Source organism: Pomacea canaliculata, linkage group LG13, assembly GCF_003073045.1.
Source record: "Pomacea canaliculata isolate SZHN2017 linkage group LG13, ASM307304v1, whole genome shotgun sequence".
Lineage (NCBI taxonomy): Eukaryota > Metazoa > Mollusca > Gastropoda > Architaenioglossa > Ampullariidae > Pomacea > Pomacea canaliculata.
The window spans coordinates 7,559,417-7,583,623 of NC_037602.1; the positions used below are offsets into that span (position 1 = coordinate 7,559,417).

Here is a 24,207-nt window from a genome sequence, read left to right on the forward strand (position 1 = left end):
CTCCTCATCACAATCCGTAAGATTTGAGCTTGTAAACTTACTGTCTGGACTATTTTAACGCTTCACACAAGACCATATATGATGTAAGTCTGATACACGCGCAAACAAAACCGCACACATTAACCGCATATTGACTCTTTGGCGTGTGCGTGAGTGCGTGTTGTGCGCGGTGAGTACCTTCTCGCTACAACCTGGTGCAATACAAGAAATGCTTTGTTAGGCAATCTTGTCTCTGTGTGAACATGATAGAATAGACTAACACAAACAATGTTGTTTATTATCACGATCCAGTCTTGTGTACTACAGGTCATGTTTCCAGTATACTGCGATGCATCTGATTGCTCAGTAGGTTTGTTGACACCAGCATCACCATACACACCCGAGTAATGCCTTGCGCTATGAACTCGGAAGAAGACAGGAATTGTTTAGTTCCATTATAATATTATAGGACCACTATCACTAGAAGATAAAAAGTTTTCTGTTGTTCTATTTTTAAACCATCGTTGTGTTGCGATGCGTCGTTAAGTGGAGCCTGTCTGTTATATTATTACTGCAAGTGTTTTTCTTTTTAGTCGCAGAATTAATCCATGGAACTGTTTCATCTTTCACCTTTAATCAACGAATATTTACAATCTACCGTTTTCTCATTTAGTCGTTGTTTTTGTTGGTTTACGTATAGGCACACGCAAATACTCATTTCTAGACAAGATAAAAATATAAAATTGCAGCTTTTCGTTGGTCTGTCTGTCTGCCTGATACCCTCATCTCTGTCTTCTATTATCATTGGAAATCCCCACTGGTTTAATTGGTTCTGTTTTTGCTGATCGTTTATCCCCCATCCATCCACCCCATTAGGGTGCCACGAGAGATTCGTAGGGTCAATGCGAGATTCTGGAATCAATGCATCACACAAGAGATAAACCTGAACACAACGACCCAAGTCGAGCAGATGCCTCGGAGAGCTTGTTCAGGAGCGGTCGTTGTCGCTACTCAGCTGCTTCATCGACAGGCTAACAATTTGTCTTTTTTCCTGGGGTTTGCACTCAGGTGTGCCTCCTCAGTCTCAGGTGTGCTATTGACTGTATGAACAATGAGCCGCCGCGCCTTGTCCATGCTGCGTCTTATGACATGGGAAGACAACCGGCCTTGTTTGATCTGACGACGTTGGCAGAATCGAAGCTTTGCGACTCTTGGCTTTGTTGACCTAATCATATTTGCCGCGTGCCAGTAGAGGCTCAATTTCCGAGGGGAAAAATCTTCAAGGCACAGACTTGAAAACACAGAGGAAGGCTGCATGGCACCAGTGGGAAGGTGGTGTGAGGAAAAGGAGGGGGGAAAATCAAGGGAAGTAAGGCAAGCAACAGGGCAACAGGCTTATCGCTCTTTTGTTTGGGAACATGGCGTCCGACATCGGAGATGGGGATCACTTAATGCAAACATCGTATGTTTTTGTTCGCGTCCTGGGCAAAGGGGCGTTTGGTGAGGCCATTTTATACAGAAAAACGGATGTACGTCAGCAAATTTTTCTTAATATTTTATGTTGTTTGAAGCTTCAGTTATGCATATGAACTACGCTCAGGAATATAACATTATTATAGTGGCGCCTCACCTCTCTGGAATTTAATGCCTCAGAAGAACTATCCCTTTTAAAACTTATAACATAAATTTATTATAAACAGTTAACTATTTTTATTGTTTTTGGTATTACTTTTTTAAATTGTGAGTTATATATGTATATGCATGTACAAATCTCCGTATTTTTATTACTTTCTGTTTGACTATAGTCAAACAAATCCTTGTAATCAAGACAAAATATCTTCAAATATGAATTTAAAACATACTTGAGGTAGCTAAATGCTATAGTAGGTTCTTAAGACAGACTGTACAAATATGTTTATTTATTATTGTTATTTTAATACTGTGTAAGTAAAGCATTCTGGCATAATGATAATAATTGTAGGACAACAGTCTTGTGGTCTGGAAAGAGGTTAACCTGGCACGCTTGACAGATAAAGCACGGCGGGATGCTCAGACTGAAATAGAAATTCTTCCACTGCTCAATCATGCCAACATCGTATCTTACTACAATCACTTTGTTGATGAGGATACACTGTTCATTGAGATGGAATATGCAAATGGTAGGTAAAATTTCTAGTTGTTGTTGTCCCTGTCTTCTTGTTTCACATAAGGGCTTATGAAAAGTTTTAAAAATACCTTAAACAGATCTTACTATCCAACCCAGTCTTTTTACCAAAAGCAAATGTAAAGATTTGAACTAATGCAGACCAATTGTAAGTTTTAATCAAAAATATCTAACCAGATGCTAGAATTCTTTAAACAGCCCTCTAAATTTTAATCTTTGCTTCACTCCAATACATATATTCATACTTATGCCATTTTTTCCATATACATTCCCTTAGAGATTTTCATAAAGTGTATTTTGTGTACTGTTTTAGGGGGAACCCTCCATGATAAAATTTCTCAATCCATGGAATTATTTCCAGAAACGGTTTGTACTGTAAACCTTACATACCTATTAAACTTGCCTGTCAATTTGAAATGATAATGAAGATCATTATGTAGAATTTTTGCTATTGCACAGAATTTCTCTTTAGACGTATGTGATTCACTTTTTGCTGGATTACTTTATGCACTCAGAGTATCTAAAGGTTCATAATCACAAACATTTTCAGACAGTGCATTCTGAGTCTTCCATTCCACAAATAGTGCACTGTGAATGAACACGGAAGTCATAATCTCACATCGTATACTAGAAACCATGATATTAACAGTTTGATAACATCAAATGTTTTAAATTCTGGTGTTAGGTAGTTGAAGAATACTCATCCATCCAGTTAAATATACTTATGTCTAGACAAACTTTCATAACCTTTATTACCATTCATTTGTTGTTTATTGTCCAGGAAGCTGTGTGGTACCTTTTCCAGGTAACCTCTGCTGTGTCTTATGTTCATCACTTTGGTATTATACATAGGTAGGTATGGAACAAAGAAGAAAATGTAAAGTACTGTAAGCTGGGTAATAGAAAAAAAGGCTAGATAACTTTCTTTATTCAGCATCGTAATTTTCATTATCATCTTCATAATAATGTGTCAAAAATACACAGTCACCATCATCACCACCATATTCACGACAATCAACCATTGAAGAATATCTGAGAAGCACTTATGGTGTAATAGTCACTGTTCTTTTGCCTGGCAATGTCAGAGATATCAAAACACTCAACATCTTCATGACAAAAGTGGGTCTTCTGAAGTTGGGAGACTTTGGAATTTCCAAAATTTTGGAATCCAAGGGGCAAATGGCAGAATCAGTGAGTAAAATGCAGATGTTTCAAATTTCTTTTAAATATTTGTGAATAAAAAAAGTCATCATTAATCAGGGATCACCCACCTAAATTTAGTTTGTTCTGGATGAAGTAGACAGTTTTGGTGTGTCAGTGGAAAGTAAAGGGTAAACTGATTTGGATAATAAGCAGGAGGTTTTTAATTTATGGAGCAAAAGAAAGGTAGTGTGAGGCGTATGCTATTGAGACACAGTATGGAAAACAGTTAAAAAGACAACAGTAAAAAATGAGATACTAACTGAGGAAAAATCCCAGCAATATTGCAGAAGTTTGAGAATTTTTCTGTTTTCCATTTGTGTATATGTGATTTTTTAAATTTTTTTATAGCTGCTTTGACTGTGCTTTGGTATCTATATCTTAGGTGGTAGGAACGCCTTACTACATGTCTCCAGAAATTGTAAAAGGAGAGAGGTAAGTGAGAGTGTGTGCTATGTTCATGTGTTTAGTATGCTCATATGTGTGTGTTTTCTATGTGTAATACCTGGTATGAGTTGTGCATGGTGTGTGTGTGTCGCCGATGCTTAAATAGTACAGGACACTAACATTTTATTTTCTGTCATTGTTTTTCTGGGTTTTTTTTTTATGTGCAGATACAACTTTAAAAGTGACATCTGGGCCCTTGGCTGTGTGCTGTATGAAATCTTGACTCTGACACGGACATTTGATGCATCGGTAAAAATGAAGATGACATAAATAGTCTTCATATTATTAGTATCTGTGTTATTTGTGTATGTGTCTATGTGTGAGTGAGAGAGAGAGAAAGAGAACATCAAAAGAGGATAAATCATTGCTGTCATTTAACAGTTCCATTTTACCTCTGCACAAGAATCAGAATGGGCTTCAATTCCTTTGCTGAGAAAGTAACTTAGGAAAATATTAATTTCAATTTTATTGGTGGTTTATTTGATGTTGTTATCTATACGTGGTAATCATGGTCCTTTTTTACACCCAGTAATAATGTGATCATGATTTCTGTTCAGCCAGCTAAAGAAGACATTGATATTCATTTTCAGTCTTTTTTTTCTGTCCCTCTGGAAATAGAATCCGCTCAAGTTAGCATGTGATATAGTGCAGAGTGAGCATCAGAGTATTGATCCGCAGTATAGCCCAGATATGCAAGCCCTTGTAGACATTATGTTGTCAAAGGTAAGGCAGTATCATAATACTATGAGCCTAAATATAAAACTGTGTGGAAAAATTATGTGTCATTGGACTGATGCAGCAGTCTCAGTGACATAATTTTAAAGGTTGAAAATAAATAAAATCCACATTCTCTAACAGGATGTATTGATCCAATTTGCTATATTATTGTCCCAGTAGATAGTACCTGTGGATTTATAAGAACTCCAGTTTTAGATGATGGGTATGAGTGATGGACAACAATGTATTCTATTTTTTGCACTCATGCGCAGTTTTGTGGAATGGGAAGTAGTGGGGAGGTTGCACACCCTTGTAGGGTGTGTATGACTATGGATTAAAGACATCAATGTATAATATTATCTAGTATTCACAAGGCATATTTTTGCTATTCAGACATCCACATGCCTCCTAAAATATGATCCTTCTGTTTTTTTATTCTTAATTTTTGTGGATGACTTTTTTGGCTTTTTGGTATGTAAAAAGTAATTATGATCTATGAATGATTGAGATTTTTAATTATTATATCACTTTTTATAAATAAATGTGGCAGCTATTGTCAGTACTATTTTGCCCATTTGCTTTCATTATTGTAGATGATGTGTTTGATGACATCACCTATTTATCCTAAAAGATTAGTTTCGTGTTGTGCTGTCATGCTGTTACCATTAGTGTAGACAGTGGGTATTTGCAGGACCCTGATGAGAGACCTACAGCTGAAGACATCCTGAAATCTTCTCTTCTTAGTGATGCAAGGTAGCACTGAAATTAATACTCATTCTGAATGAAGGTGTTTGTGGCAACAATTAAGTGTTTGTAACACTAAGGTCTTCTGATTAAGCTTTGAGTGTGATTACTTCTTTTTAATTAAAAGGATTTATGTGAAAGCTTTGTCAGAATTTGTTCTTTTATACAGAAATATTATTCATGTAGTTGCATAATTCTTCTGCAATGTGCTTATCACTAATTTTTTCTTTTCGTCAAAAACCATTCGAACTCTCAGTCCGAGTGTAGGAGCATTTGATAAACATTTTAGATTATTTATCTTTAAACACAAATAGTTCACTGTGTCTTAACCCATATTACCGCTAGCTATGAACATATACTCCTATTACATGTCTGAGCCCAGTCAAATGGCCATAAGTGGATACCTGAATGATGTAATGTTGACTGCTGACTTTTCTAGGGAAATGGAGAGGAAGGTCTGGGAGTTGAATTCTTCATCCCGTAAACTTCGTTTGTCGACAACAACATCCTCTGTGTCCCAGCCAGTTGTGACTTCAAAGATGTGCGAGGTCTGTTTTGATAGGACTGAAGTATCTTTTGCACATTTTCTTGAAATGTAAAGAACATGAAATGTCCAAATCTTAGTAGTTTTTTTACCTTTTTTAACTCATAGCTGATGTGGCAGACTCCTCTAACACAACACGATTTTGAATTTTTTTAAGTGAATCATTCTGGCTTCCATTCTTCCTCACACACACTCTCTCTCTCTCACACACACACACACATAAACTCTTACCTACACAGATCAAGAGCACTTACAGATCATATCTCCACTTCTTTTATTATGAGACACTGACATTGCTTCTCACTTTGTAACCAGGTATACCAGTGGGGAGGTGGAAAGATCACACCACAGAAGTTGGAGCTTTTCACCCAAGAAAAAAGTGCTATTCAAGTATGTGAAGAGCACAGAAGCCAAACTCAGTATTTCTTTGCTTAAAACTCATGGTGGATTTTAGCTATTGAAAGTTATTGGACTTCTTTGCCATTATCAAAACAAAATTTTTCAGGAAGAATAAGTTTGTTGTTGTTCTGTAAACACATTAACAAAAATCCAATCACTTTCTGGTTTCAGGTGGCTACAGGCCGTTTCCATTTTGCTGTCATTACATTTGAGAAGGAACTATACACTTGGGCGGTCAGTTGTATGAGGTTTATGAGGCATAACAATTTAGTCGATTGAATAAGCTGCAAAAGGGCAGCAGGATCACAACTTACACAGAATTATACATGTCTGTATGTAAAGCATAACTTGATAGTTCTGAGGCTTACTGACTTACTATCAGAGCAGAGACTATGTGGTTTCCTCTGTCTAGAAGGCATAGTAGAGCCCTTTTTGGTCCCTGATAAATTAAGTACCAATTTCTGCGGAGTACCAACTTCCTGTGTGATCAGGAGATTTCCACTCGCAGGCTTGAGCAGGTTTTGAACTAGCAGCCTTTTAGTATACAGAGTATAATAACCTCTAGGCTATGAAACTGCTCTTTCTGCACTGGTTTTTTTCTTGTAATCTCTCTAGGAATCTATTTTATTAAAATAATTTTAACATTGTTGTGGTGTATTTGATCCTTAATTTCCAGAATCCTCAGGGCTCAGACACAATTACTGGACAGCTAGGGCATGGTGACACAGCATCATACAAAGCACCAAAATGTGTTGATAGTCTGCTGGGCACTCCTTTACAGCAAGTTGCCTGTGGAGAGGACTTTACATTATGTGTTTCAGGTAGGAATGATTTTTTTCCTTTACCTATATCATATGTAAATAATAAGTGGGAGGCATAGCCTAATGCTTGATGCACTTGATTGTAGAGCAGAAGTTTCCTTGCAAGAGGAAGCATGGTCGGTCGAAAGAAGAATAGTGAAGGTCAGAAGAGAGAGAACTAAAGGACCAGAAACTGTCCTGGAACAGCATGGCTAAACGTTCTGTTGACAGACAAAAATCGGTCTCTAGTGGATGCCTTATGTTCCACCTTAGGTATGAAGAGGACTAAGTAATTGTTACATTTCTTCCATTAGTGTATTTCATTTGCATCTTTATCACATTTCTTGATGACATTGTGTCTTTACCAGATGAAGGCATTCTCTATGGCTTTGGCTCTAATTACTTTGGCTGTGTTGGTGTTCCTGGTGAGGATGAAGTCTTGTCACCGCAGACTGTGGACTTCTTTGTGGACCATCCTGTGGACCAAGTGTCATGTGGAGATTCACACGTTGTAGTCTTGACACGTTATGGTGATGTCTACACTTGGGGAAATGGAGAACTTGGTAGGATCTATAGTTATTTGATACATATTTCTTCCTTATTTTGCAAGGCTTCTGTTTTGTTAGGTTCTCTCATATTTGCAAAGATTTATTAATAAAGTATTCATATATTGAGAGGTAAATGTAATTGTGTTGCAGGAAAACTTGGCCTGGGGTCAGAGGATGACTTTAGCTTACCACAGAAGGTATAAGGTTAAGGTACAAAGAAACCTGTAACAAATGATGCATGTTTTCCCTGCTAAAATAAATTATATTATATTTTTTTTACTTTGAAGCAATCTACACATTGTTGATTTTTTGGAAAGCTCAGTAGCCATGGATCAGTGGGTTATTTTATAATTATCCAACTTATCTTGTCAGTCAGATTAACTTTCTTTTTTATGGTGGCAAGGTGGAGTTGCCAGGAAAACATCTGGTCAGAGAAGTTGTAGCAGGGCCAGAAGGAACTTTTCTCATTTGTGCCAGTGGCCGGCTTCTAGCCTGTGGTAGCAATGAATTTAACAAACTGGGTTTCAACACAGAAACATCAGGTCTTCGAAAAAGGAAGAACAAGGTATGTTTTGAGTTTAATTATTCAGTCTGTTAGTGAGTTTGCTTAGGCTATTTACTAGTACTATGATCTGTCACTTTTTCTTGTGCAGACTTATGACATTCCATGTAAGAATACATTTACCACAGTCAAGCCACTGAGTCGACATTGCATAACATCCATTTCACCTGGCAAAACACATTCAGCTGCCATTGACCGTAAGTTACTAAATGGTGGGGTCTAAAGGTAGGACTGTGTTTTTTATGCGCAAGCAAGGAGAGGAAGAAAATGAGAGAGCAGGAAGCATTAGCCTTTGAATGTTGAATAATACTCATTCCCAACAGAAAAGTAGGCCATGCGTCACTCTTGAATGAGGGAATTACAAAGTAATGTTCATGAAACAAATGTTTGTGGTCATCTGAGCAATCTGCATTATGACTGTGGGATTATATGTGGGTATATAAATATTAGAAGCTCCTAATTCCTATGACTCTGATAGAAAGATTATTGCTTAAGATTGTAATTTTTACTGTTAGTGACAGAGCAGTGGCAACAATAAAAACACTTAATCATTAACAGCACGTCATTGTTCATAATTACAAATTGTAGATGCATTGTTACAAACTTTAGAGATGTAATGCTGTTACAGACTTTGGACACCTGTTCACTTTTGGGTCCAACCGATATGGTCAGCTGGGTCTGGGGGATTTCAGGAGCCACACCAGTGCTCGTCGAGTCTGTGGTGTGCTAGTAGGACAACGAGTGATGAAGGTTGCTTGTGGAGACTATTTCACGGTAGTTACCACCACAGGTAAAATTAGTGTTGCAAGCAGCCATGTACTGACCTAGTTTAACCGTGCGTTGCTTTCAGTCTATAGCTGCAGCCAAGACAGCTTTCTGAGATGAAAACTCTCTCACTACTATTATCTGCAGGTTCCAATTTCTTCAGTTATTACATAACTGCTGATTTTAAGAAATGTCACACCTTTCTTTCCATTTAGATAATTTAGTTTATGCATGGGGTCTGGGGGAGAGTGGACGTCTGGGAGCTCAGTTCACTGATCAGGGGCGGGGCCCGGGAGGACAGTGCATTGCTCTGCCCCGCCCAATATTTGGATCCATGCACATCGTCCCTTTCTTGTCATGCCATCACTGGAACACTCTCATCATAGCTGGTAGGCTCCTATTTCTTACATCCCTTGTAATCTTTTATTGTAGATGTAGTAACAACTCTTAGCAGACAATTTATGAAATCAGGTAGAAGGAAATATAACCAAAAACCCTCACTGATTTGACAGGCTGGTTTGTACTGGAATAAATACCATGTATTTTTTTCTGGCTGCATCTTTTTTATGTGTGCTAATCTGCAAACTCCACAGAATATTTACGACCTAACTAAGCCACAAGAACCTGAAATAAAGTGTTTTCCTTCTACTCAAAAGAAATGCACGCATGATATGAATATAGTTCTTGATCTAAATGTTTATTTTCTTCATTAGAAAAGATATATGTACCATGCTGCATTTACCATGAACATGTAAATATTTGCTCTGAAGATTATCTTTAATTCCATTCTTGCTACCTTGCATGATAACTTCTGTTCTTTTCAGAAAAAGTACTCAACTCGAAAACTCTCAAAACACAGGATTCCAGAGTGTCAATATCATCACCGAAAGGTATATTATTTCCTACTCTTATATTTTGTCTATGCAGAATTTTGGATCAGTCCTCCTGTAATGATCATCTATAAAACATTTATCTTTATCATAAATGAATGGCAACCTGCTTATGATGATGCTAGTGTTGGTAGTGGTGGTGAATAACTGATATACTCTGTGAATGTGTATATAATCAAACATTATATATACATGTTTTTTTTCCTTTCAGGTAGTGTTTTTGAATTGCAAAGTGATGAGGGTACAGACTGGTGTTCAGAACTAAGCACAAGTAACCAGAATTTCTCTGATTGTGTTTCTGGAGAGGAGGAACAGACCAGAGACATGTTCTCTCTAAAGGGATTTGAGATGGCAAGTTGTGACAGCACAGGCAGCAGCATACCCCCTTGGCTTCAGCAGGTAGGTTGAATTTGAGAAAACACTGCAAGGCCAAGACAGGGTGTAAGAGAAATTCGTTGTATCAGAAACAAATGGAAAAAGAAAAGATCAAAATTTTATTTCATTGAAGACCATTAATCCAATGCAAAGAGGAAAGATATACAGTATTGAATATATTTGAACATAAAAACCTGTCATATATAATTGTGTTACTGCAGTTCAATGAATGAATAAAAATAATTTTAAAAAATATAAAACATGATTATATATATGATTATTATTATATATATGCACAAAAGGTACAGAATAAGAGACTAAGTTTATTTCAATTTAGTTGACAAATTTTTATTTATATTTTGTACAAGGAAGGTATCATAATTGTAAATGGCTAAATGAACTGACATTACTAGTGTCTAAAAGCAATTCACTCCCCTATTTTATTCTCCCTGTTACTCCCAGCCATTAAAAAACCCATTTAACAAACACCTTATTTCTTCTAATTTCTAAAAGTACTGTGGAGTTTTCATTTTTCCCTCCTCAATGCAGGAATTACAGGAAGCAGAGATTATCCCACTTCCATGTATTGACAGCCCAGATTATAGCCAAGCCTCAGTCCCTGTTGCTCAGTCACAACCTAGAATGTGTAACTCATTTTTGGATATGCTTGTGAAAAAAGAACCTCACTCATCCAGTTCACTTGTCATGGAAGAGGAAAAAGTTTCTGTGTGCTGCACAAAAATGAGGCAAGGGACTAGATCAGGTGCAGAGGATGAGACCTGTGAGGATGACATGCAGCTGTGTGATCTGGATGTTGAACTATTGAGTGCTACAGATTTTGTTTCGTGTACCCGCGATGATTTGATACACATCATACACAAACAGAATGCTCAGGTAAATAGTACTTAAACACATCAAAATGATTAAACAGGAGGCTTTGAATAGATAATTTAACAGAGTTCTTGCTGGTAACCAGGTGTATGCTAAAATAATGCACTTTGAAAGACACTTATACCAAATTTGTTAAATTAATATAGGGAATCAATGTTTGCATTTGTGGGTGACCAAGAGAAGATCTTTGAAGGACACAAAGGCAGTGAAGAAATACTGTGTGTGTATATAGAGAGAGAGATCTCTTTAACAATTCCTGATGGTTAAATTCAGTATTTCAGTTCTCCTTACATGTTCCTAAATTACATTTATGTAATTCTTCCTTTTTGTGTTCTAGATTAAGAGTCTAAAGAAGCTGTTATCAGAAATGAACAGAGAAAAATGAACAGGTAAACGAACAGTGAAGGTGAAGTTTGCAGACTTTTAGACTTTTTCACATTTGGTTGTTTAGGCTGTTGATTATTCCCAGTCTCAAATCTATTATAAGAATGTATAAATCCATTTTCATGCTAATATTTTCATTATATTTAAAGTGAAAGTTTCTGGCACATTGATATCTGAGCTACTAATTAAATGGCATCTCATGTATCACTGGGGTAATAGAAATAAAAATACCTTGGAGCAAAAACAGTAATAAATCTCAATATACATGGAAATGGTTATGTCATTTCAGGTTTATGACCTTAAGGGGAGACTAACAGCTGAGAGTATCGTGCTGCTCTTGAATCTGCAAAGGTCACATTGTGAGCTGTCAGATAGAGGATAAGATGATATAAGTGACTTGCCTAGGGGCTGTTACACAAGTCACACGCCGTCCCCAAAAACAGACACGTGTGGAACATTCCTTTTGATTAATACCTAAAGCCTGAAAGTGTCATACAAGTGGGCATACGTCTGGTGAACTTTCTAGGCCACATAAACATCATATGTTAAGCAGCATAGGAGTGCGAAGATGTTTTCCACCATATTGCAAGCAGCTGAAGTGCCAATGCACATTTTCCAAGCAAAAGATTGTATTAAGTTTGAAACTAAGAAGAATTTAATACTCCTTCACAAGTGTGATGCTTAATTTAGAGACCTGTTTATTGGAGTAATAAATTTTAGATTTGTCTTTTTTAGATGTTCAATTCTAACCTGCATGGTGGGATTCTGCACTACAGTTTGAAAGATGAATGTGAATGAAATGAAAGAGCTTGATGATGTGAGAAGTAAGGCACCAACATTAGCCTATAGCCCTATAGCTTCCAACCATGCAAAGACGTGTTAAAGTCGTATGTACATCCAAAATGTAATTTCTGCGGGAAATAAACTATTGTTAACTTTGCTTGTCTGAGATTGTTGGGCAAGAAACTGTTTGAATCTCACTCTGTGACTCTCATCCTTTTCAACAAAGAATGGCTGGGTCTTGTATTTGTCAAGTTAAATTAGCTGAAAACTGTACAATAAATTTCATCATATTACATTGAAAATGGACTGGTCCTATCCCTTAAGGTATTGTTTTGGTGATTATTTCTTTGTTGCTTCCAGTTGTTTGCAGAAGAGCATCAATGTCATAAAAATGAAATGGTCCAAGTAAATGTTGGCATCACATAATGAAGTACATGCTTGTTTGTATTGTTAATCATGCATGTGAGCATGATAGAATGCATGCAAACATTTATGTGTGCACATGTGCACACACACATGAAACCTCAAGTATATAAAGCCAATTTTGAGACCGTTGACTGAAGAAATTAATCTTTGTCCAGTATTTGTTCCAAAAGTTAATGAAAACAGCGTATTTAGAAAAGAAATTTCTTAATGTATTACACAGATTATATGTTTCCCAAAACTGTGATAACTTCATTATTTATATACTGTACATTCCAATCATTTTGTTTTTCCATGTTATTATTTCTTTCAAAGGACATCAGGCCATGTGAGTAGTTTTCAAGCAGCTGACAAACCAAGGGCAACATGCCATGCTATGACCTTGTGGTCTGACTGGCAGAGAATGTTTGCCTTAGCCCTGTCTCCTTGTCATTTCATATTAAAGTGTCATGCATGTACAGCCCTCTACTTTTTCTTAGTGACAGCTTTTGGTGCACAAAGGGTTATGGAATTAACCTTAGTGTGAGACACACAATGTTAGCCTGCTTTTACAAACAGCCATCATTTCTACACTTGCATTTTGCTGTGTCTGTTTCATTTGAGGTCTGTTTTAAAAGGGGAGATAAATTTCTTGCTTTGTCACTGTGTTGCTACCAAGTGTTTGTTTTATTTTCTTTCTCTTTCCTACAGAGCAGCGAATCCAAGAATGAATGAAATATACCTGTTGACTAGATCTGCTGAAATTTTACAGTGACAGCAAGCTTCAAGGAATCAGTATTTTATTGTGAAAAGATGCATTAGTGTTAAGGATATATCAAATCATGCAGGTAAAGGCAATATTGTTACCATTCTGTGGTCTGTTTAAAAAGAGTTTTAAGTATTTGGTTAAGTTCAGGTATTACAATTGTTTGGTGGCTCTAAATTTTACAGGTATATTGCATACAGGAGGTACATTTGTGATCTGTTTTAGTACAGGATGCAATTGTGCATACATGAATGCGTATTAACTTCTAAAAATTGTTGCGTGTTTGTCCGTAAGAGCTGGCGTAAGTCAACTGATGCTTTTCTCCTGAATATGTAGTATTGAGTGAGATATATGATAACCTGATTTAGAAACAGTTGTCATATTAATATGAAATATACTGAATAATTTTAACATCTAGATTGTAAGTAAGCATTTAGCAAATCCTTCAGCAAAATATGAAAGTGATAGTTCTTTTCATTGATGCTATCAGTATTAGACTTTACAAAATACTTGTCAATGTCAGGTGAAGACAGCAAACTCTGACAAAAGCAACAACTATAATGCTGCAGGAAGATGCAATCAAAAATGAGGCAAAAAAATTAGAACAGGATCCATTTATAGAAGATGAATGTAGTGACGTTGAAAACCAAAAATAGTAAGAGCTGACAAAGAATCAATATGCAGTAATGAAACTGTAGACAACTGCACTTTACAAAAGATGCTGGATCATCATCTTATCCTATTTTTTTAAAACCACAATAGCTTACAATGTAGTAATGTGGAATGCAGATAAATGATGAATAAAGCACCAAAGGTGAAATGCAAGGTTACTTCCTCCAATGTTGTTCTTAGATATTTGTTTCTCAAAATCTTAAGAGAATCTTACATTTGTTACAGGATTTGTGCAGTGTTAAAGTTCAATGAAACATTTTTATAGATCATTGTAGACTCAAAGTAAAAACCAGTCATTTGTTTTGAAACATTTTAATTGAGGACTTTCCATGTTAAACTTTATTGTTGCCAACATTTATGTAAAAAAAGGATGCAAAAATTAAAAACAACACTTTTTTCGGATAACCTCTGCCTATTTTTGTGCAGCAAGATGCTGTTATCCCCCCAGTGTTAGAACAGTAAATTGTAAGATGGTGAGTTTTACAAGGACTGAAGTTACCTCCTATGTTACATTTGATTCTCTGCATGAAATTTCTGGAGCCTTTTACAGAACAGTGTTTTTGTCCCAAACCAAGAAGCAACTCTCTGTTGACCATGTCTGCATTCTCTTTCTTTATATCAACAGACAGGGGTCATGTTTCATACCCATGGAAGATAAAAACAGACGCCTGTGAAGCTGAACTTTGTGGATCAATAAACACTGTTTTCTTGGGTTTATATTGATTTTCAATACTTTTTCCTTTTACTCAGGAGATTGTTGCACTGTCTTTTAAATGAATTTCTGCAACCCAGACTCTGGGTTGCTTCCAAATACTCTTCTTAAAATGTTTATTTTACCCCAGAGGGCTGATAGATAGGCACTGACATATTGACCGAGGAAGAGTCCAAAAGATAAATGATTTAAACACGCAGTTTTGTAAGAAAAATAGTTTTGAAAAGAGCTTCAAAGTAAGAGATAAAAAATAATTGTATGTGATAAGAGATCCAGAATGCACAGGGTAGCATCACGTCTAGTTTTTTACTGTTCCACATATCTTTGGCCAAATATAGTTCTGAAGATACATTGCCCCATCAAGCACACATGGAAAGGTGGGGACCTGCTGCTCATCATGATAGTTGTGACAGAAATTAACCCTGATGTCTCCCAGCTCTCAAAACACACTTGCCTGGTCTGCATGACATACAAGTACCTGTACACACCAATTTCCATATACTTAAGTTAAAAAAGCATGCTCCAGCATAGACAAACACCTTTTTTATGAACGTATGCATGCAAAATGTACAATGTAAATGCATGCAGCAAATCTGGGACCAAAACCCACATGTATTAGTTGAACGTATATAATATAAACAGGGGGCAGACCCACTTATCTTTTCTAAGTAGTTGGTAAAAAATCAGTGAAAGTCCCTGGTTGACAGAACTCCCATCCTTGAACACTTTTTAACCAGATAACCCTCAATCCAAACCCACCCTAACAGGAACCCAAACCCTAACTACCACCCCACTATTTTCAGTCCCTGCTTTACACACGCACACAATCTTTCTCTCTTTCTCACACACACATACACCCACTGCACACCACAAACACATACAAAAGAAACTCATAAAGAATTGACAGAACAGTATATATATATATGTGTGCATGCATGTGCATCTGTGTAAGAGAGAATGACTTGTTCCCCTATAGGAAGGGCACAGAGAAATTAATTTTCATAACAAACATCTGCTTAGTTACATATAAGAGGTGAGTAAATCAGGTCTTACCAAGCATCAGTAATATTCAATGCTCTCTGCCCACCCTCCTTTCTTGTAAGTCCAGAAGCAAACCACACATTTCCACCCTCCTACCCCACTCGCTAGTAACCTGGCACACCAATGTTCTAAATTGTGTTTAGCTGTTTATTAATTTTATCATCTTCCACACTTGAGCAAAGGTATTAGTAGTAAAATGCCACATTGACTGCCTGAAGGTGTTCAATACTAGTGCAGCAAAGCATCTTTGTTAATGCGAACCAGCTGTACCCATTGAACTGATTCTGTGATTTAGTGTGTGCATGCATGCATGAGTGTATGCAAGTGTGAATGTAAGAGAGACTAAAATCAAGCATAGAAACTTAATAGCTGTTATTTAATTCCCATTCCTACTAGTTCTTTTGAGATCAGATTTAAATGTTCTTCACTCCTAGAAATCTTGGAAGTTTTTTGTTTTAGCATATGTATTACATGTAAATGTTTTTAAAGACTACTGGGGTCACGCAAAAATGCCATCTTTCACAAAACTGTTGATATTTGTTTTCAAGCTCCAAATGGTATATATGGTATACATATATAAAGAACTCTTTGCAATGATGTTCTGTTGAAATAAGTTTCTGTTGAAGCTGGACTGTTGTTTATATTTTCTAAGCAAACAACAATGCTGAAATAAATTGTTGCAGATATTTTAATTGACCTTAAACATTTAACTTTTACTTTATATAGAAATTTATTACTTATATTTCCTTTGATGTTTTAATGTGCAATATTTTTATACATGTACTGGTAGTCTTGGTACCACAAAACGATAACAAAGGGTGATTGAGCGAACGAGTTGACTCACGGACTAGCAACAAATGTATGTTTCCGTTTGCATAATTAAAATTTTGCCTTTGTCATATGAACAGGGTTCCCAGGGATCAGGGATGGTGCCAAAAAAGGACCTTAAAAGGACCTTTCATGCATTCGTAAGGACCTAAGTGACAGTCATCAATGCTTAAGTTTTTCTCTTGTGTGGTCGGAAAGATGTATTATTTATGAATCTGTGGTCTTCTCTATGTTCTCAAATACATGTATTTCTAGTAATAAATAATCAAACAGTTAATTTTGATGCCTGTCTGCCATATTTAGATTAGATAACTTAAAAGTGTCCTTAGCACGCTGATAACATACACGTTAATGTTCCAAGTTTTCTAGAAATCTAAGTAATAATAATTGCAAAACCTGAAAGCCATTCTTTGGTGTAATACAAAAGTCAGTTCACGTGTCTCTCTCTCGCACACACACTCTAACGGGAAAGAGAGAGAAATAGAGCTATGCACAGTAGTACTAGAAGATCAAGGTTCAAGAAAGAGAAAGTTTCTAAAGACCTTTTGAAAAATAGTGTTTTTGCGAATACGGAAGGGCAACTAGTGTTGTACAGATGTGTAGACCAAACATGCGGCGAAAAATCGTCGGTATTTTGCGCCAAAGTCGAATCCGGAAATAAATTTGTGGTAATATTTTATTGATAAAAGGACTTAAAAGGGTCACAGAGAAAATGTAAGGACCTGTGTGAGAATTTGAAAGGACCGCATGGCAAATAAAAGGACTTAAAAGGCCTTTCGGCGAAAATTCAATATAAAAGGACTTAAAAGGACCTTGCAAGGACCTGGGAACCCTGTATGAATAATCATGAATACTGAGTTACAAATGCGTGACGGAGAATTCTAGTCGTTGTGAGACCTGATTTTCATCATCTCAGTTTGACATGTACATTATTTTGTCCGAGCGTTCTGTCGAGCAAATTATTAAATCATTTCAGACACTGGACTTACCAGGAACAAACGCCATATCACTGATAATGTCACTCCATCGCACAGAGTGCTCAAGTCTCTGGTTTTAATTTAAACGGTTCACACAATAAAAGCAGCATGACTCCTAGTCACATGAAAGCTTTTCGAAACAGGACGAGGCTCCATGACGATCGAGCTTTTTATATTTCTGACACCGAAACCGACATTTAAATACGAACATGTTTGTAGGCGCCAGTTAGGGTAAAGTTGTACGAGACAACCACAATTCATATTGCTATATAATACTTAACAAGGAGCTTCAAATTAAAAGAAAACCATACCGGTGACAGACGACAAATTAAATCACGATCTATACATTGGCGGTGATCGTTTATCTTGCTTCCCCTGTTACATTATCCACTACGGAAAAAATATAGTGGAAAGATATTTTACGGTTTTTGAAAGCCAGTCAGTGAACTAAATGCAAAGATAAATTATATTTACAAATTATTTATAATAATACACGAAAAATATCCCAGTTGAACGTGGATTTGTGTTAATTTTCTTTATATGACCAAAATGATAAAAAAGGAAGTGTACGAAAGCTCTTCATTAACTTTCACACCTCAATTAAATGGCAACCTTAAAAAAAAGTAATTCTCTTTATTAATTCAAGGACTGGAAGGTTAAAGGTGTGTACAGCTCTTCCAGTAATAGAAAAAAATATATATCAGCAGGAATGACCATAAAAAGAACATTCTGATTGCATAGTTCGTCAGGGATTGTTCATCGGTTCACATCCAACCTGTCAAACATGTTTACAGCTGCTTAGTTTCAGGATCGACATAATAAAATAAACATTACGTTGTTATAACACGCAGAAAGCTTCAGTCTGTCGAGAACATTGGGGCGACATGTTTACACCATTGACCTTTCATCTTTCCAATGCTATTTTGTATTTCGCAAGGGTGTGAAATATCAAGGGGTAGTCAAGGTGCGAGGGGCTGAAAACGGCGCGTAGGTTAACAACCTTCACCTTTGCTGAAACGTGGAGACCTCAGAGCGGCGTCGATCACAGTGGCAGGGAGCGATACTGCTCGAGTAATCTGTTCGTTTCTATTCCATGGAGACACCCCAAGACATCACAGCCTTTACAGAGAGTGTATGCCAAGTCCTCGTCGTGGTGGAGATCGGAGCTGGTAAGAAAATATTTTTCGATCGAAACTGATCGAGTTTCTTTTGTGATGTTCCGTTGACCCCGCCGTACTCGTATCCCCAGCATGCTTTTTTAACCGAAGTTTGGCACGCTCATGTATGATTATTTGCGGCTTTAAATGATTGTTGTTATTATTTTTGTTAAGACATCTGTGAGAGAGACACAATAAATAGGAAACTGTTTATAGAAAAAATTTGAGACAATTTTTTTGTCAAAAGCCACCAAAGTGCACTTAGCAGCTTGTGGACGCGCGCGCTGGTGATACAATTTTGACTGCGAATCGAAATGCAGTCGAAAGGAAACTTGAAAACAAGACTGTTTACTTGGTGTACCTAGTGAGATAGATAACACACAGTATGTGCTGTTTTCCATTATTTTACATGTTTACCAGGTTTTGTTTTTATGGTTTCATGTTTTAGCCAGAGAGCGGATATTTTTGATATACTGCGCTTCAAGCGTTCGATTATTCAAGCAGCAATTTTCTTAACAAATATGTTACCTTAAGGATGAGTTTATGGAGCTGTATTTAGCTAAAGGAACAGAAAAGGAATGGGTGGGTAAAAAGGAATCTTTAATAACTTTTGTAACAGCTTTCCATTGCTTTTGTTTCACTTTGTGAAAAATTGCCTTCAGGTGAAGTGACCAATCACTGCTAAGGTACTTAATGCTTATTGAACAATGTTAAAGTAGAGTTTCGCAATCTAGTTGTGTTTTAATTGTATATTGCCATTATTAACGCCAAAAGGCCTGCTTACATCATGTAGGGTGTATGCGCATAGAATCTCAGTGCCTTTAGAGGGAAATAATAAAATACACATAAAAACATCAACCTGGACACCTCAGGGATTGTAGCTATGGACCCAAGGTATATAGCTGCCCGCCCCACCCCAAATTGCCTTATTTCAGATTCAAGGTTCTTGTCCATTTGAGTTCCCCGAAGTCATTCCTATGGCTTAGCATGAGATGTTGACCTGTCATCTATAATGTGTCAGAGATCTGTGGCTGTTTGCAGTTAGATGCCCTTGCATTACTTACGGTCCATAAATGCATCCATTGAAGCATATTTACCTACATTTTACGATTTACCCTTCAGCCACAACCCCCAGATAAATTAGTCACAGCTTTCTTAATGTCTCAGTTATAAATTTCAGATAAGTAGTGACCCAAAAAACTCCCCAAAACCTAACAACAGGTAATAGAATTCAGACACTGAAGTATCTTTACCTGCAGCCCTTAGCAACAGTCCCAGATTAGTGAGGCGGAGGTTTCATAGTCATATATTAATTTCAGATCAGTGGCTACTAAAACAATCCAACAGTCACAGAATACAAAAAAATACTGAGGCAGCTGTGACTGAGTGGGGAAGGTAACAGCTTATCCTTGAAGCACTAGTATTGATTTTTGACAAGTTGGGACACAGGATGAATGCTTCATTAGTACACCATGCAAAGATTGAAAAAGATAAATTGTTACACTGGTGTCTTCATGTTTAACACCTGTAAACTCTTGTGCTTACTTCCTGTAAACGTGGTGTCACAATGTGGGAACAAGGCTGGCTTGTTGTTGACACAGCATTCCTTCCACAACCTATGCAAACAAGCAGATACTTTCTGTCTTGTTGCATTCCGGTGACTGGAAGCTTGGAAGACAGCCAGAGACAGATCCATGGGAGAGAATATGGATGTCAGTTAAATGATTTAGGAAAGGCTGAGCCATTTAACAGTTTTTCTGGTTTTGGGTTTTAGTCTCCCTCAGGTTTTTTCTCTCTGTAATAAGTTGGTGTATCATACTAAAAAAGTTGTTGCAATTAGAACATTGAAAAATATTTGTTTACTTATTTTCAACACTTCTATTAACTTATTTGATGACATTCTAAATGTTTAATGATCTTAATGAGGATAAGTGAAAAATATATTACTAGGGTTAGAATTTATTGAACCTTAGGTGGTTGACTCAATATTCAAAAGTGCTTGATAATGTTGGTTTATTTCAATTAATTTGTATTACTTTTCACTAATTTTTAATCATTATATATCTCTATTTTAAAAGTTAAGTTTGATTGCACTTTCCCAAAAGTATTTTCCCAGTAGGTAATGTTTGATTCCCAGATGTTTTACATGAGGTCAAAAAGCTGTGTTACCGCCTGCTTAGAACAAATATGCTAAGGGCATGATAAACATAGTTGACCAGCTTTAAAAGATTTAGAGGAGGTTGATGGCCCACTTACATTCTCTTGTGAAGCTGAATGTGTGCTTTTGCTTCCGCACACCGTAAATGGCCAAGTACCATAGAGACTTCCTCATTTGTCATTTGTCTACGTTACACTAAAACAGCGGTGGGCAAAGTACGGCAAGGGGGCCATATGTTAATTTGAATGAAATTTAATTTATCGCATACAATAGTGTTAGAAATCAGCAGTCCGTAACATTCTAACACAAAGTACAAAGATAAATAGCATGGCTGACATGTCTGACATGCTAAGTGAATGCCATTGTGTACTCTTTTGTTGTTCATTCCCTTATCACTAGGATTTTTGTGTATTCACCTGGCCTGGGTTTTTGGTATTTTACTTGCCAGCCACATAGCTTAGAATTTTGAGACCGACCTGAAAAAAAAAAAGAAACTTTACTCACACTTCTCTAAAATATGAGGGAGGCCTTGTCCAGAGAGAAGGACAAAACTGTTCAAAAGATTTAGTTGTGCAGATTTGTTCTTGCAGCACATTTTCCCATCATTTTAAGGAAAACCTCTTTTTGTATTCTAAATTTGTGTCCTCAAAGTAGAAACTGAGACTGGTGCTAGAGAAGGTAAGGGCATTAAGATTGGAAATATAAATTGCTGAATAGCAGATTATAATTTTTGAAAATTAGATGATATAAGCATTCATCATTGAAAAAAAAATACCCAGCCCTCCATCACTGCAGTTTCCACAAAGCACTGCATTAAAAGGAAATAAATCATTACTTTGCAAAAAAAAAAAAGAGAGAGTAATTTTAAGACTCTCCTAGTTTTAGTAAGAAGTGCAATTCTGATAGGAAGAGGTTGTTGGTCTTGTAATATCCGCTAAAATGTTACCTGATTAGGAGGGTGTCTCCGTTTGAGTAAAGGAGTAATGCAATTGGCTTTTAGCCAAACTTTATCTTTAGACTTAAAGATGAAATGCCCTTGGCACCATCAGAATATACAACGCAGTTAGCTGCCACTAAAGGATTGTGTTTCCAACAATAAAAATGCTCGCCAGCTTATTAAAGCTGAAGACGTTTAGTTTATTGTGCTGTTGATGTGTTTTGGGTGTCTCCTGTTCCCAAGCAGCATGGACCACCCTTGCAAATGGGAGATCTTGCTACAGGTCGCGCCAATTTTCAGGACGCCGAAATATAAGAGAAGGACTACTTAATCGCGTGGTATGCAACTGATAAGGCAAAAATCAGCGCCTGCGTCACGTGATCTCTAATGGCAGAAGCAATCCCTAGTGTCCAGTCGGCAAAAGCTCGGGAACATCCAAGTGAATTAAACTCGCGAGGTTATCGAGCCAATAGAAAAGGTGAGGAGAAGCGCGTCCCACCTTTTGTGTCAGCTTGTCACATTTTCACATCACTCTGGTGATAAACGAAGGAAAGGTGTGGTTGAAAAAGGGGAAAGTCCAGAGAGCTGCACTAAATTTTGGATGTCACGTGAGCCTCAGGTGCGCCTTAAAAGCGGTGAATAACTTTTTGTCGTCGGATGTGAGTTGTAAGCAAATAGTTTGAAAGACTACGATAATTTATAGCAGTCCTCCTTCTCTCTGAGGTTCCAGTGTATAAGGTTGTAGATTGAATAGACTACTCAATCAAGAGCCAAGACTATGGTGTTGATAACCGGACGATGAAACGAAGTCGCCGCCTTTATGAGCTTTATCTCGATTTGTAATGGGTTTTGAGCTATACCATAAAAAAAAAACAACCCACACATACCTTTTTTTTTATTTGCATGTTGGTCGCAAGATGTGTTACGATCCTAGTTCAGAGTTTCATAAGGTAACGACCTTTCAGATCACGCCACGTAATATACACTTAATGTAGATAATGGATCATGTGAACGGTTATCTTTGACATCGCGCTGTGTCGTGCAAGAAGCTGCTGTCGGGAAATGCACGACATGCTGAAACAAGTAGTCAGTCATTCATCCTCGAGACTACTCCCCATCACCACCCACCCGCAAGCCCCAACTCCCCCGTCCTCTATTTTGTACCCTGTTCAGACCTCCAGCCGTCCCTTCCCATCATGCAGTAGATAAGGGGGTCCGTACTATCTGTACACACATACACCCACCCGCGCTGAAGCAGACGAGAGCAGAACATTTAGTGTGTGAAGTTATCGATGCCTCGTGCTCGTCCATGTGAACTCAGTTCTGTGTATGTTCGCACACCCGTCTTGGGGTGATGAAGGTGGGAGGTAGAGTTTTTTTTTTCACAGCAGTTCAACGTGAAATTGGAAGACGTGGGGAGCAGTTACTCACCACGATACCACACTGACGAAAGCAGTAGTGAATGAATCAAAAGAAAAAAAAAAAATACTGTACAAGGCGGAAGACAAGCACCATTGAACGCCACTCGGGTCAACAAAGGTGACTGCAGGAATGTCTTAAGTGTTTTCGAGTTGTTTACTTCTTATAGCCCTACACGTTTGCCTAAACAAACTACATCCTATTGCTGTTGATCATTTAGAGTCGGCGACACACCATCAAACCGTTGTCCCCCACTTCTGTGAACAACGATCACAAGAGGGCAGACGAGATCGGTCACGTGCGGTGATCCCCTCTTCCCTCCAGCACGCACACACCATCAGCATACGTGATGGTCTGTCGTCTGCTTCGGAAGGGCTGGTGATCATCTTATCAAGTGTCATTAACCGGGTTGGAGCACGTGCTCGTGCGTATCTTCTTTCCGGCCATTAGAGTACCTGGGAATTTTAAGAGGGTGAACAGAGCAGGAAGAGGACAAGGTGACAACACCTACATATCTGGACCAGAAAATATGACTGCATGTCTAACAAAATGTTTGATTGCCGAGATCAAGGAGTTGGCTTGTAGACGCGACAGCATGAGACGCCATCTTGGAAGCGGACACCAGAGTCGAGCATCTAATCGTAGTAATTAAACGGTGAAATGAAATAACCTTTTTGGTAAATTTAGGTAACATCACATACGAGGAAAAAGCAATACTAAGAGGTTATAAATTATGTTTGTGTGATACAAACTTGCATGCATCCACTACTTGTAGTGGCGCGGGGCTGTAATTGAAGTTTGCTGCACGGTGCACCGACTTCCTTGTGATGGTGGTGGTGGTGGTAGGGGGCCTTCCTTAGGCACACTGGGACTTTATTGTACATAGTGAATTGTGAAGAAAGAAAGAACGGGTTAGCACGACTAATTGAGGCCATAGCAGGTTAAG

At 37.5% G+C, this 24,207-nt stretch overlaps 2 protein-coding genes and 1 long non-coding RNA gene across 5 annotated transcripts in view; 2 read left to right on the top strand and 1 right to left on the bottom strand.

Annotated features, from left to right (window-relative positions):
* The first annotated feature begins 936 nt into the window (after positions 1-936).
* LOC112554248 (serine/threonine-protein kinase Nek9-like) lies at positions 937-13,265 on the top strand. 3 transcript variants are annotated; one of them, XM_025221947.1, is made up of 24 exons: positions 939-1,508; positions 1,961-2,138; positions 2,457-2,509; positions 2,925-2,995; positions 3,229-3,334; positions 3,729-3,778; positions 3,958-4,039; positions 4,409-4,513; positions 5,199-5,260; positions 5,691-5,799; positions 6,111-6,185; positions 6,366-6,428; positions 6,871-7,015; positions 7,363-7,557; positions 7,693-7,739; positions 7,946-8,107; positions 8,196-8,301; positions 8,733-8,894; positions 9,085-9,258; positions 9,694-9,759; positions 9,971-10,158; positions 10,684-11,028; positions 11,363-11,414; positions 11,699-13,265. In XM_025221947.1, exons 1-23 carry the CDS (start codon positions 1,398-1,400, stop codon positions 11,408-11,410), a joined length of 2,703 nt encoding a protein of 900 aa, XP_025077732.1. In that variant the 5' UTR covers positions 939-1,397; the 3' UTR covers positions 11,411-11,414; positions 11,699-13,265. The 3 variants fall into 3 exon arrangements, with proteins under 3 accessions (XP_025077734.1, XP_025077732.1, XP_025077733.1); XM_025221948.1 differs by having other exon boundaries at positions 1,383-1,479; XM_025221949.1 differs by lacking the exon at positions 9,085-9,258 and having other exon boundaries at positions 937-1,508.
* A 1,063-nt stretch (positions 13,266-14,328) lies between these two features.
* On the bottom strand, positions 14,329-17,891 carry LOC112554249. The gene is made up of 2 exons (XR_003097223.1): positions 17,603-17,891; positions 14,329-15,222 (listed from the first exon to the last, which is right to left on the bottom strand). It is a non-coding gene; the product is annotated as an uncharacterized LOC112554249 (long non-coding RNA).
* Positions 17,892-18,568: 677 nt separating this feature from the next.
* The window catches only part of LOC112553810 (transient receptor potential cation channel subfamily M member 3-like), a 144,900-nt gene continuing 139,261 nt past the window's right edge, over positions 18,569-24,207 (top strand). Inside the window, exon 1 of the mRNA XM_025221270.1 lies at positions 18,569-18,759. The gene's annotated coding sequence lies outside the window, so the exon portion shown is untranslated. The remainder of the gene's footprint in view (positions 18,760-24,207) is intronic.

Excerpts from the sequence above, each read along its gene's own strand:
- LOC112554248 (XM_025221947.1), top strand. The coding sequence starts at position 1,398 with ATGGCGTCCGACATCGGAGATGGGGATCACTTAATGCAAACATCGTAT. Across the intron at positions 4,514-5,198 it reads TAGACATTATGTTGTCAAAG|GACCCTGATGAGAGACCTAC; the intron begins GTAAGGCAGTAT and ends GGGTATTTGCAG. Across the intron at positions 8,108-8,195 it reads TTCGAAAAAGGAAGAACAAG|ACTTATGACATTCCATGTAA; the intron begins GTATGTTTTGAG and ends TTTCTTGTGCAG.